Source organism: Martes martes, assembly GCF_963455335.1.
Source record: "Martes martes genome assembly, chromosome: 6".
Lineage (NCBI taxonomy): Eukaryota > Metazoa > Chordata > Mammalia > Carnivora > Mustelidae > Martes > Martes martes.
The window spans coordinates 5064003-5077924 of NC_137893.1; the positions used below are offsets into that span (position 1 = coordinate 5064003).

At 35.1% G+C, this 13922-nt stretch overlaps 1 protein-coding gene across 7 annotated transcripts in view; it reads right to left on the reverse strand.

Moving 5' to 3' along the window:
• Positions 1-13922, reverse strand: part of QKI (QKI, KH domain containing RNA binding) — a 155421-nt gene that overhangs the window by 34526 nt on the left and 106973 nt on the right. For all 7 annotated transcript variants that reach the window (XM_080805705.1, XM_080805704.1, XM_080805703.1 and 4 more), the window contains exon 4: positions 9364-9507. In XM_080805705.1, coding sequence (XP_080661831.1) covers positions 9364-9507 — 144 coding nt within the window. The remainder of the gene's footprint in view (positions 1-9363; positions 9508-13922) is intronic.

A 13922-nucleotide genomic window follows, 5' to 3' on the forward strand; every position in this document is an offset into this window, starting at 1 on the left:
ACCCAATGCTCCATGCAATCCGTGCCCTCCTTAATACCCACCACCAGGCTAACCCATCCCTCCACCCTCTCCCCTCTAAAGCCCTCAGTTTGTTTCTCAGAGTCCGCAGTCTTTCGTGATTTCTCCCCACTTCAATTTCTCCCCCTTGACTTTTTCTTCCTTCTCCTAGTGTCCTCCATGTTATTCCTTATGTTCCAAAAGTAAGTGAAACCATATGATAACTGACTTTCTCTACTTATTTCACTCAGCATAATCTTCTCCAGTCCCATCCATATCGATGCAGAAGTTGGGTATTCATCCTTTCTGATGGCTGAGTAATATTCCACTGTATATACGGACCACATCTTCTTTATCCATTCATCTGCTGAAGGGCATCTTAGCTCTTTCCACAGTTTGGCTATTGGGGAATTGCTGCTATTAACACTGGAGTACAGATGACCCTTCTTTTCACTACATCTGTATCTTTGGGTTAAATACCCAGTCATGCAATTGCTGGGTCATAAGGTAGCTCTATTTTAAATTTTTTGAGGAATCTCCACACTGTTTTCCAAAGTGGCTGCATCAACTTGCATTCCCACCAACAGTCAAGGAAACTTTTAAATGGTTACTAAAAATTGAATTTCATACAATTTTCACATTTCATGAAGTATTCTCCTTCTGGTTTTCCCCCAGCTGTTAAAAAATACAAACACCATTCTTAGCTCATGCGTTATTTAAATGCAGGTGGGAGGATGGATTTGGCCCATGGGCCAAAATTTGCAGGCTCCTATGAGAGCTTCCTTTCTTCTACTCTTTTGCTCTTTCCTTTGTTTTAAACAGAGCAGGTCAAGTAATCTTGAAAGATACTAATCAGATACTGTCATTTCCTCTCCCTTCAAAGCCTTCCAATGGTTTTACCCATCCTAGACTAAAAGCTTGAATCCTTAAAATAGTAGACAATAATTAATCTATGACCTATGCTCATGTCCTAATATGTACATGAGCATATCAAAACCAAATTAATTATGAACAGGTTTACTGTTTTACAAAAGGCAAAAATGAACTGGAAATTTATAACATATTACAGTATCACTATAGTAATTATAAAGGAAAATGAAAACATCTGATGACAGAATTGGTAAATGAGTAATTTAATACACAAGCTTTCTCTAAGAATCAAATATATGTTAAAGTGATTCGAAAATATATAAAGTAAGAAGTCATTATTTCATAGTTCACAGAATCCTATATACTTATACATGCATATTAGGTAAATCCTAAGACTATAAGAAGAAATTCAGCCAAGAAATTTAATAGCCCAGTTTACTTTGAAGGGATCATAGAAAAAGTGTGAGAATTTACGATGCATGTAAGAATAAGCATTAAAATGTCACCTGAAGAAAGCTTCCTAATTATAATAAAGAAGTTCAACATATATGTTTAAAAGCCTAAGGTTTACATATACAAGAACTAAATAATGTACTTAAAATATAATTTAACTACAAAATAATAATTCATCATAAAGGCTATATTAAATTAGTAACTATCATAAAATTTCAGTTGAAGATCCAAAAATTTGTAGAAAAGCAAGTAATAGTGCCACTTTGCAATAAGTTCTACCACCAAACAAAAACAATCAACAACCTGTCTTAAATAAATGTTAAGGAAAAATTAGTAAATTAAACCATATCATAAAATTCGATATCAAGAAAACTAGTTTTTTCCCTACTCAGTTAACTTATATAATAAAGCAGTTATATAAAACCAGAAATCACAAATCCCTAAATAATCTCATAATGCTAATTTCCTTATAGGGTATACTTAAAATAAGAAGGATATCACTGTATTAAAGCATGTCGCAACACACACTTTCTTCCTATAAAACCTTTCTTTAACATTCTACCTGCACATTTAGCAAAATTCTACTAGTCAGTTTGAGGATCTCCTCATAATCAAGAATAACATATGTGGAAATTAAACTTTATAGTCACATGGAGCTTTCCAAAATCCTAAACTTATTTCATTAACATTTTTCTTCTTTGACTTTACGTGTTTTCACAACTACCTGTTTACAAATGAGTCACCCACACCACACAACAGAGTTTCATACCAAATAGCAGCTCACTTGAAGCCAATATAGAGCTTGAATTTTATTCTAATTGAAATGGCAAGTCATGTCTTTAATATGATTTACGGATGTTTTTAAAATCACTCTTACTAACTTACAAGAGAATTAAATGGAGTAAAACTAACAGTGGGGAGAAAGATTACTTCAACTGGGTGGCAGGAATACATGTGCTCAAGAAATACTCTGAAGGTAGATTTATATTTGTATTTATTTTTATATTTATGTATATAGATATATATTTTATACAAAAAATATATTTATATTATAGTCAGCAAAATAAGGACACTGTTCTATAATCTTTTCATCAGTGAGTATAGTTTAATTTTTCACAAAATGTCACACTGTAATTGTAATAGCATACTGAAGACCTCAAAAATATGAAGGAGTATAGTTCAGGTTTATGAAACTGAGGATTCAAACAACAGAACAGACGAAAAATAAAAAGATATATTTAGTAGATATTTGGTGGTAAAAGACTTACACGTGTCAGATAAAAACTATAAAGAGAGAAATTATTCTTCCCTAATTATGCATGGTTTGATTTGTGATTTAAGAAACAAGAGATCTAAATAAACTGACCATTAAAATCAAAGAAACATCTGAAATAAAAATGGTATTTTTCCAAACTAAACAAGTTCCCTAGGTAAAATGCTATCAGATTCTACTAATGAATGAAGTATGAGTCATCTCAACCCTTCACCTTTGCAGTGAAGTAAGAATTTTAAACTATTTCCTGAAAAAAAATATTACGAAGTACTCTAATGATGCTAAGATTTCTCTGAGTCCATGTGCTTTTTAGAAAAATTGAGGGGGGGTGGTGAGGACCTACTTCATAAGGTTGTTTTGAAACCCATTTTGAATTTGAAGGGTTTGAACCCTTTAGTAAACCCTGGTTTACTAAACAGTTAGTTACATGTAGTGTTATGTGAATTAATGGGGACACATTAAAATCACCCAAATCTTTGGAAAATTAGAACCCTGTCACACTGAGTAAAGGTACAGTCTTTACCCAGACTTATTAAATCTTAGAAATCAGCAGATGCGAGATACAAAATCAATTATTTATTACATTTAATTATGAAAGTTCAGATAAAGCAGAAAGTCTCTCCTCTCCACTTCCTTCCTCCCCCAGGGTCCCTCAAGCCAGGGATAGATCTTTTGCTATATGACATTAAACAAAATGGGCAAAAAAAAAAAAACCCATTAAAAAACATGCAACTCTTACTACATCTATTTCTTTCCAAGAATCAACTTAAGTCTACATGGTTAGGTAAGAAACATTTATACTGAAATAACACAAAGACAATTCCATACTTTAGCTATAGATTTATTGTGAATGAAAATGTAATCGGAATCATATTCTCCATAGAAACAATAGGAAACTAGGGACTGCGTGTACCTGTTCAAGATATGAACATAAAGGTAAAAATACATTTTGTTAGAAAAATATCTGTAATATCACACAGCCGCTTAATATAAAAACCTTAAAAAACAAACACTTACAAGAACCATGAGAATTATTCTATTCACATTTTTTAAACTACTAGGAGAGCAAAGATTTAGGACGTTGGTCACTACCCAGGTTTCAGACTATGCTGGGAAATAGTCATTTTCATGTAAACTGGCAGGAAAGTAAATTGGTAAATATTTTCTGGAAGGCAATTTATGAATTATGTATTAAAATTTAAAATGCATGGGGTGCCTGGGTGATTCAGTTGGTTAGGCATCTGCTTTTGGTTCAAGTTGTCATCTCAGGGTCCTGGGATCGAGCCCTGCATCAGGCTCTCTGTTCAGCAGGGAGTCTGCTTCTCCCTCTCCCTCTGCCCCGCCACCCCCACATAGTACCCTATCTCTCAAATAAATAAAATCTTTAAAAAAAAAATCAAAATGCACTTACCCTTTAACCTAATAATTCTACTTCAAGAGATTTATCCTACAAGTATATATGCACAAGTCAATTACCCTGCTTGCCAAATTTATGCAGCATCTTCTCGATGAAGGGAAGGAAATGGTCTACTGCTGGACATTCTGCTATTGTATGTTTAGGGAGGTGCCCTCAAAAGACCCAAGGAGCCAGCATGGAGCGGGAAGCCGACACAACATGGAGAAAAAGATCACAGACAGTGAAGCAATGAAAGGACTGCAAGGTCCTGGAAGAATCATTTACGTAAACAATAGAATCTGAGGGGAAAAAATTCCAGCTCCTTTTCCTCTTGTCCCAGTTTCTTGAACCCAAGCCTATTAGGCTTTTAAACTCAACATTCAAGGGGCGCCTGGGTGGCTCAGTTATTAAGCGTCTGCCTTCGGCTGGGTCATGATCCCAGGGTCCTGGGATCCAGCCCTGCATGGGGCTCCCTGCTTGGCAGGAAGCCTGCTTCTCCCTCTCCCACTCTTCCTGCTTGTGTTCCCTCCCTCTCTCGCTGTGTCTCACTCTGTCAAATAAATAAAATCTTAAAAAAAAAAAAAAGATATAAACCCAACATTCAAGGAAAAAAATCAACAGGTGAGATCACCAATAACCACTACTTGCCAAATCCAATGATTAACTCCCAATTCTTATCTTAAATGAACAACCTTCAGCAACAAACTCCTTCACCTGGCTTCCAGGACTCCATGTTCCTGGTTTTCCTTCAACCTCAACAGCTCCTCTCCCCTGTCTCCTTTGCTAGATCCTCCTCTTTTCCTAATCTCTCTTTGGTGAAGTGCCACTATTCTTCACCTTTATCCAATTCTTAGATGACAGCATCTAGCTTCCTGGCTCTAAAAGCTTTTGGTATGATGACAACCTCAAAACTGACATGTTCTAGTCCCACCTTCTCCATCTGACTGTTTAACCAAACGCCCATTTAACATTCGGTATCTCAATGTTTACATTTCCAAACCCAATTTCTTGACTTCCCTCTCAAACCTGCTCCCCTAACAGTATAAACAGGAAACAAGTCCAACTGCTCGGGGTAAAAACCTTGAAGTCTTCACATATACACAACACCCAATCCACTGAAATTCCTGCTAGCTTTACCTTGAAAATAAACCTCCAATCTACTACCACTCAGCCCCTTCAATACTAGTCCATGGCACTTTTACCTCATTTATGAAATACAAATGCTTGTGCCTTGGCATCTCTACTTTCTCCATCACCCTCAAAGTGTGTTCTCTATTCAGAACGATCCTTTAAAATACAAATTAGACTATGTTATTCCTCTCCTAAACTCTTCCAAATAGCTTCTCATGTCAGACTAAAATCTAATATTCTTATCATGGCCTACAGGCCTCTGTAACCTGCCATCTCCCCCATTTCCTCCTATCCTCCTACCTGTTCCCTAAGCTCCTCACTGGACCCCCTATGACACACCTCAAAAATATCTCTGGGTTATCACACTTTTGTTCTCCTTGCTTGGAAACCCCTTGGATATCCAAATGGTTGCACCGTATTTCAATTAGATTGTTTTCCCAAATGCCACCTCTAAGAGGCATTCTCTAATTGTCTCATATAAAACAATACTTCCTCAATCCACAGCTCTTGATTTCTTGCTTTATTTTCCTTCACATTTTAGCACAACCTAATATAGTTTATATTTATTTTTGCTTATTGTCTGTAATCCAAGCTGCCCCATCCCCCCAACCAGAAGGTAAGCTTCAAGATGGTAGATACTTTGTTAGTCAGCTTTATTTACTCTGTATCTTCAACAGCTGACACAGTAAATGCACTCAATGAACAATTACTGAATGAACTCAAAGTCTCAGAAGTGAGAAAACTAAAGTTTCAAGAAATCAAATAAATACAGAATGGTTCAATCTATGGGTATAGTGTGGTATGTGTATGTATGTGTGTGTACTTTAGGTTTGGGGGGAGAGTGAAAAATGAAGCCTGAAAGATAACCTATGGCAAATCATGAAGTAATTGTAAAGCCATGTTAAAGAATTCTCCATTCTCCTCTTGGAGTAAGAGGAAACCAACAAGAAGCTTTTTTAAGCACCGAAAGGTTATGAATAGACTGCAATGTAAGGATGGGTTTGTGGGGTCCCAAACTGCAAGCATGGATTCTGGCTGCGGGGTTTTGGGTAACTCTGGCTTGAAATATGAAAATGAGGGCACATTTGAGGGATACAGGAAGTAAACTTGACTGAATTTAGTGTTTTTCTGGATACCTGATAACAGCTAGTGACTCCAAATCATATGCAGAATATTGAAGAAACAGGAAAGGCAAAAAAGTTCCTGTGAATGGACATGTTAAGTATGCATTTAGAGTGAATGGTCAACACAATTTTCAGTATCACTATTCTCAAGATAAATTCTGAGACATGAAAACCACAGAAATGCTGAAAAAAGTTTTCATGTAATACGAGAATAAATAAGATCTATTGGCAGCTCACTGGAGGGACAAGCAGGTGAGACAAAATGTAAATGCTGATTAAGAAATGTACTGTCTTTTATGCAGTGATTCTGACAGCCCTTAGAACCAACTGAGCTGGGGCAATAATTCTTTTCTGCAATTCTGAACCTAATAAGAGGAGATCTTAAATAATACATTTCAAAACAAATGCTAGTCTCCACTTTCCCTTATAACTTTTACATGAACAGGAAAAAATAAATCAGAATTAACCAATTTATATGCGAATTTATATGTGAATTCTTTTCAGAAGATCAAGATGAGTCCACATTTTCAATCCAAAAATATTGTTCTGAATTTATTTAAGCAACAATAAACTAAAGGGTTTTATAAGGAGGTTCACAGTGAATTTTTTTATAAGGGTCAAACCAATTTACTTAAAAAGAATAATGAATTCAGAAGGAACTTGTATTTTCTCCAATTCTGAATTAATGCATTCATTTTATAATCAGCACTTGGAAAGAACAGTATGTAAACATATACAATCATAAAACAATAATATTTAGACAGCATCAAAAAGCTACAGCAAGCTTTAATGAAACAGTTATGTGGTAGGCATGATGCTAAGCATTCTCCATGTATTACCTAACTTCACAATAACCACATGAGAGTTCAGTGATGTTCCAATCTTACAGATGAGAAAAGGGAGACAGAAAGAGCCTCAAAGACGCGATTCAAATCCAGAAGTCAGCTCTCAAATATGATGTATTCTGTCTCTCAACAACTTAAAAGTAAAAACCCAAATCACTTGATACTTCAGGACTGTAAAGCTTCTGTTTTGTTTAAACCTCTGCTTATTAGGGCACCATCCCTACAAATGTATAATAATGTTGAGTTTAATGAAAACAAATTCCCACACATAGGAGCCATGTTACAATAAGCATAGCTGACAAAATGGTAAGATTAAGAAATTGCTACAAGGTTAAATCACTTTATTGAACCCATACCTACAAGTATTTTTAGTCTAAAATTTGTAATTCTAAGAAAGTCTTATTCCTTCAGAGGTGGTAATAACAATCCTAAAAGTACTTCCATAGGAGATAGATTTATCATCACAAGTGCTCTTTTCCTTTAAAATATAAATTATATGAATTTTTTTAAAAAGCTTCTGCCATTTTTTATCTAGTACTACTTATTCTATTGTCTATTCAGAGACAACTTTAAAACCAAAATGGTCCTTTAGAAGTCATTTACTACAATTCTCATTCTGTAAACAAGGAAACAGAAATATACTAACTTTCTGAAAGACATATAGCTATTACTAACACAGCTTCTAAAATGATGCTCTTTCCCAGGTTAATAACTTTTAGAACTAAAGTAGTTCACAGAATGGTTGGAATAAAATAATAGGTCAGGAAGAGTTTTAATTATCAGACAACTGATCTATTTGCTATAGTATGTGACCTTAAGTACTCAGTATTAGTGAGCTGAGCATATTCAGTCATGTAGAACAATAAAAGTAATATTAAATAACTTTCTGATCATGGAACTAATAGTCCAATATACTTAGAAAAATGCCCTTTTCCATATACCTTTTCAAAACTGCACAATTATTAAGGAAAAGGAGGAAGACTATATGATTTAATAGTATACTACTAAGTATTTTAGTTCATTATTTAACCTCTTTGTTTATAAGAGCTATTGAACAAAAGTTAAATGAAATGTTTTTCTTCCAAATAGTTAATTTTGTCCAGTAAATGGAAAACGTTTATAGCTTGTAAATTTATTTACAGAACAGATTATCTGGGGAATAAAAAACCGACACCATACTCATTTATGTAAATGTCAATAAATTTTTGTTTGATAGAATACTAAAAGTATTCCTAGTTTTTTCAACAGCAAATTAGGGTCCACACTTGTATCATTTTTACCAGAATATATATATATACACACACATACATACACACACACATATTTTAAATGCCTTTGAAAATAGTAACTTATTTTTCATTTTCCATTGAAAAAGATAATACCCTGGAAGTGAGTGCAATCATCATGTCTAAATGAGGAGTTACTAAAGGTTTATGTAATAATGAGGAAAAGATCAAAAGGAGGGGGCTGGGGAGGGAGAAACAGAGGATGGAAGGGAGAGAGGATGAGAACAAAGGCGTTTGGGTCATTTCTTTACGAGAAGTCACCCTCCAAAATTACTTTGTGTTTTATCTAAGATCCCTAAATATGAATTTTAATACTTCTTAGTATCTTAAAAAAACATTAAATAAGTTGAAGTGTGAAAAGTGCTCAGAATGGTATCTGATGTTTCAGCAAAAGTTAGCTCTTATTTCTCTAAATGAAAATTTTATCGTATCATGGGAAAATTTCACTATGGAACATGAATCTTTCTATCGGAGACAATGATATGGCAGGCAGGTACTTGGAACCCACAGGCAACTCAAACAATGTGCTCCTACTAACACAGGCCCTCCAACATAAATACTAGTTGTTCAGACTTTTCTGTATACTCTGTATACTCGTTACTTGCTTACAGTGAGAAATTGCTCCCCACTCAAAAAAAAAAAAAGCTTTCATCACCTTGATAATGGACCTTTCTTACCCTGTAACAGAGTGATGCAATAAAAAGACTACCTTTGAAAAGTAGGACGCTAACTGAGTTTGCTTTCCTCTCAACATTTCCTTCCCCCAAAGTAAACAGGCTTTCCCATTTTAGGATTTGAGCAATGTCTTTCGTTTGCCCACTATAGTGTAGTAAATGAGTTTTAAATTATTTTTATGTTTTGTGGTTAAGTGAAATTTCTAAAAAATAACCAACCTATTCTTTATTAATATAAACATTACAGTAATTTTAAAAAATTATATGGAAAGAGGGGTTGGGCCCCAAATCAAGATTTAGAAATTATTACTTACTGCAGGTACCAGTAATTTCTTCACTTCCTCAACGGCTCTCTTCAGTTTGATTTCTGCTCTGTTTTGAGCATCTTCCACAGTGATCAGCACATGTAAATCTTCATTGAGATGCTCCCAATTAGGCTTGCCTCTGTTCTGCTCCTCCTAAAAAATTTGCAAAACACATTACTGATTTTTCTTCTCCAAGACAGTTTATCTTTCATAATAGTAACCTGTTGCCTATTATTTAGGCTATGTTTGATCATTCTGCTATGATGACATTATAAACCTTTTTAATTATTTTCCTCGTAAAAAGCTGGGTGTAAGACTATGGGGTCAAATGACTGTGAATTCAACAAATATTTATTGAACACCTACATGTGCCAAGCATGGAACCAGATGCTAAACTAAAGATACAACAGTAATAAGCAAGGCTGTCAGATCCCCTGCAGTGTTCATATGTACTAAGAAGCTTATGGAGTCATCCTTGGGTGATCATGAAAAGCATATTATTTCTTCCATATTTTTCTTCTGGGGTAAATAGGTCATGAAGGCTAACTTAAGTCAGATGTCAAGGTCACATAGCTAAGAACATGTCAATTTAGGAGCTGAACCAACATTTTCATTCTCAAATTCAGTGATCTTTCCATTTCTGTACAACTACTTTTAATAACACTGGCTGAATCCAAGATTAGGACAATTATTTTGCACATAGACATTATTGTGTAAGAGAAATTCTGCTTAACTATATCAAGTAGTAATTATGGAAACATTTCATTATAATCATTACAAGAAATACATGTTTCCAACAGACCTTGCATTAAAAACAGTGAACTATAAGGTCACTTATTTTTATCAACTCAAAAATGCTAGTGTAATAGAAACATCAATGTTTCATTTCCTTGATGTCTTCACATCACTTAGTGAGGGATACCCCAGTTTGGAAACACAGTCAAGCTACAGGGAGGTTTTGAAGTAGGGTTGGCTCCATTTTCCTTTCACCTAAGATACGATAATTTCAGAATTACTTCTTGTTTTTCATTTTAGAGATAATATATAAACACATTTATAAGTAATATATAATTCGTAACTAATTTTTAAAAATAAAAAATAAGAATATAAATTTATAAACAAGTAAAAAAAAAAAAAAGTATGTATAAAAGTACCTGGCTCAGTGCAAGCTACCATACATAAGTAATAGATAGTAAGTCTGGTTGTACTTTCCTCTTAAATGTCACTATTTACTAAATTGTGAGATTCTGGGATGGAGTAACTGGGTGATGGGCATTAAGGAGGGCATGCGGATATAATGAGCACTGGGTGTTATATGCAACTGATGAATTCCTGAACTCTACCTCTGAAACGAATACTACACTGTATGTTAATTAACTGGATTTAAATAAAATAAATTTTAAAAAATAAAATGTGAGATTCCAACCAAAGGAGATAAAAACTGGCATAAAACTTACATGTTTGCAGAGCTCATGCTAGGGAAAATATATGGACCTTAGCCAATAAGGATGGAAATATAGTTTATGGTCAAGTATTATGTTTCTGCTGTTATTCTCTGTTAATATCATCCTAATGTTTGCTAATCTGAATGGTGCCCAAGAAAAATAGAGATCCTATTAATAAATGATGTGAATAAAAATTATCAATAAAACTTATTTTTCACTTAAAGTTGTTGTGATATAAGTACTAATGAGGTTGTTTGGAAGTAACTATTTAATAAAAATCCTATTAAGTGTTTCCTTTTGCTTAGGGGACAGACACCATGAAAAAATAAGAAACTAGGGCATCAATGAGCTAAAATTTGAGAACCTTAGGGTTCCCTCTATGCCAAAGAACATAAAATGTATATACACATACCTCTACTGTGGCAAGAAAATCAATTTTTAAATACAGATTTTAATTTTTATGTTCAAAATGTTAATTTTTTTTCCACCAGAATTTGTGGGTTTTTTTGTAGACAGAGCTAATAAAATGACTTATATTTTTTGATGAACCTAAAAAAGTATGCCTATATTCATGAATAAGGGACTTCTGCTTCCAGCCAAGATAAAAATAAGATGAACAAGACTCACTCTCCTGCCTGAAACTAAAAAAGAAGAAAAAAAAAATGCAAAACACAAGAAATGCCAGTCCCCAAGCCTCTGAACATCAGGTAATGAAGACAGTGAGGCTGAGAGATGGCAAATCAATGAAGTCAACCCCAGGATTACCTCAGCTCTCTAGCTTGGGAGTCTCCAGGCTGCAGCCCAGGGAACGGTGCCAGGCTACCTCTCTGGGTTAGCCTGACTAAGCTAAAGATCCAGGAAGACCAATGCACTAGAGTTCAGAGAAGAGTACTAGAAAGAGCTCTACTGAAAGAATTCTAGAGATCTGCACAAGGTCCACTCAAACACTCTTGACCACTAGTCAGTGCACGTGTGGGAGAGAAGATACCAGAGGCTGGAGAAAGAATCAGAAAGGATTCAAGGCCGAAGCGCTGGGTCCTCACAGACAGCCAGACTGAAAAGACTTCATGATTCACAGACACTGGGTAAAAGGAACAGAAGGTCTTGCCTCAGTAATGCGAAGTAATGAAACCTGGTCTGACCATGTTCTGGTACTGCCTAAATAAATCTTAAAAGCAAGACCTAAAAGGATGAAAAGCGTTTCTAACTGTCCCAGAACAAAGGCCAAGAACACTTAAAAGGATAGTAAACATCCACCCAAAAAGGTAAAAGTCACACTAGTTGGCATCTAATCAGAAATTGACAGGCATGCAAAGAAGCTGGAAAATGTAACATAAATAAGAAGAAAAACAAATCAATCAAACTAACCTAGAATTGTTGTAATTAGTAGACAAAGACACTAAAAGCTAGTGTATGTGTGCATGCATGTGTGCGTACACGCACATGTGAGACACGAGTACAGATACTAATATAGATATTAATACAATAACTGAGGAACATTAATAATTCAAAAAATTTAGAAAGATGTAAAAATAAAAACTAAAACCATAAATGACTTACCACAGAAACCTTTATACATGGAAAGACAAAAAGCCAAAGGATTTGAAAAGGAAGAGGTATTATTTGCATCACAGGAACAGAGAATAAAGTTAAAGTATAATTTGACATTGTGCTTTACTGAATTTATTGAATAAATTTTTAACTTTTAAAACATCTTGGCAAATGTATACTCTTAATTCAGTAACTGAAGTGCCAGTTAAAAACTGAAAATAAAAGAAAAGTTATACCTATCCTAATGTTTGCTTCAAAATGAAGGATTTTGCTTAGTTTAAAAACACTTAGAAGAACAAAAACTTGTAGACAAAGATAAAGATGATGAAATTATTGTAATCATGTACTTTCACTCCCTCCTAAAATTCTAGAATACTGTAGAGTTTAAAATGTACAAAACTCGTAAGGAAGAAGAAAATGGGAAAGAATACAATTTAGAAACTACAAAGCGTATGGGCTAAGGAATCAGGGATTTAGCTAACCCCAATTTCTGCTGGGGACTCCCCCAACCCATGCCACCCCTTCTTATCCCCCAGGGAAAAAACCTGAGGCAATGGCAGCAATAGTAGTAGGGGTAAAGGTGGGTCTAAGGCCAGAAGAAGACTTGCACTAAGGAGCAGCTGATAATCTCCACATCTCCTCTCCCCAGAGAGCTGGCATTCCATATTTCCCAGCAAAAGACAAGAAATATATTCCTATAGAGTTCCACTTTATAGACCTTTTTTTTTTTTTAAAGATTTTAACTTATTTATTTGAAAGAGAGAGAGAGAGACAGAGCATGAGCATGAGCAGGGGGGTAGGAGACAGAGGGTACAGGAGAAGCAGACTCCCTACTGAGCAGGGAGCCTGATGCAGGGCTGAATCCCAGGACCCTGGGACCCTGACCTGAACTGAAGGTAGACACTTAATGGACTGAGCCACCCAGCACCCCCAGAACTGGGTTCTGAGAGGCAGTTCATGCAATCACTTATATACCAAAGACTGAGGTGTCCTGTCCAGCCTTCTCCCCCGCTCTGCATCTAGAGTGAGGGCAGTCAGCCCACAGGCGAGGGGAGGGATACTGGAAGACCTTTCTCTGGGAGTCTGACCAGCCCAACAAACAAACAAAAAATAACCCCAAGAAAGCAAATGCTGACCAGAGAGAAGAAAAATTTAAAACTTTGCAGAGCTAAGATAAGATACTGAATCCTTCAAATAGATAAAAGATGCTGTTAAGAAAATTCAAAACATAAAAAGGAACTTGAGAAACTAAAAATATGATAGTAGAAATGAAAAACTCAAGAGATTGGAAGATAAAAATTTAGAAACTCTCCCTCTAAGCAGCAGCAAAGACACAGGTGGAAAATGGTGAAGAATGGTATAAAAATTAGAGGACTAGTTCAAGAGGTCCAGAATCTAAAAGACCAAGAAAAAGAAAAAGGAAGAAGAAAAATCATCAACATAACACATACTTTTAAAATGAAACTGAAGGATAAGAGTTTCCAAATGAAAAGGGCCCACAGGTTTCTCACCACAATGGAAAAAGGAGATGAAAACTTAAAAAAAAAAAAATCAACTATCAGCAACATAAGC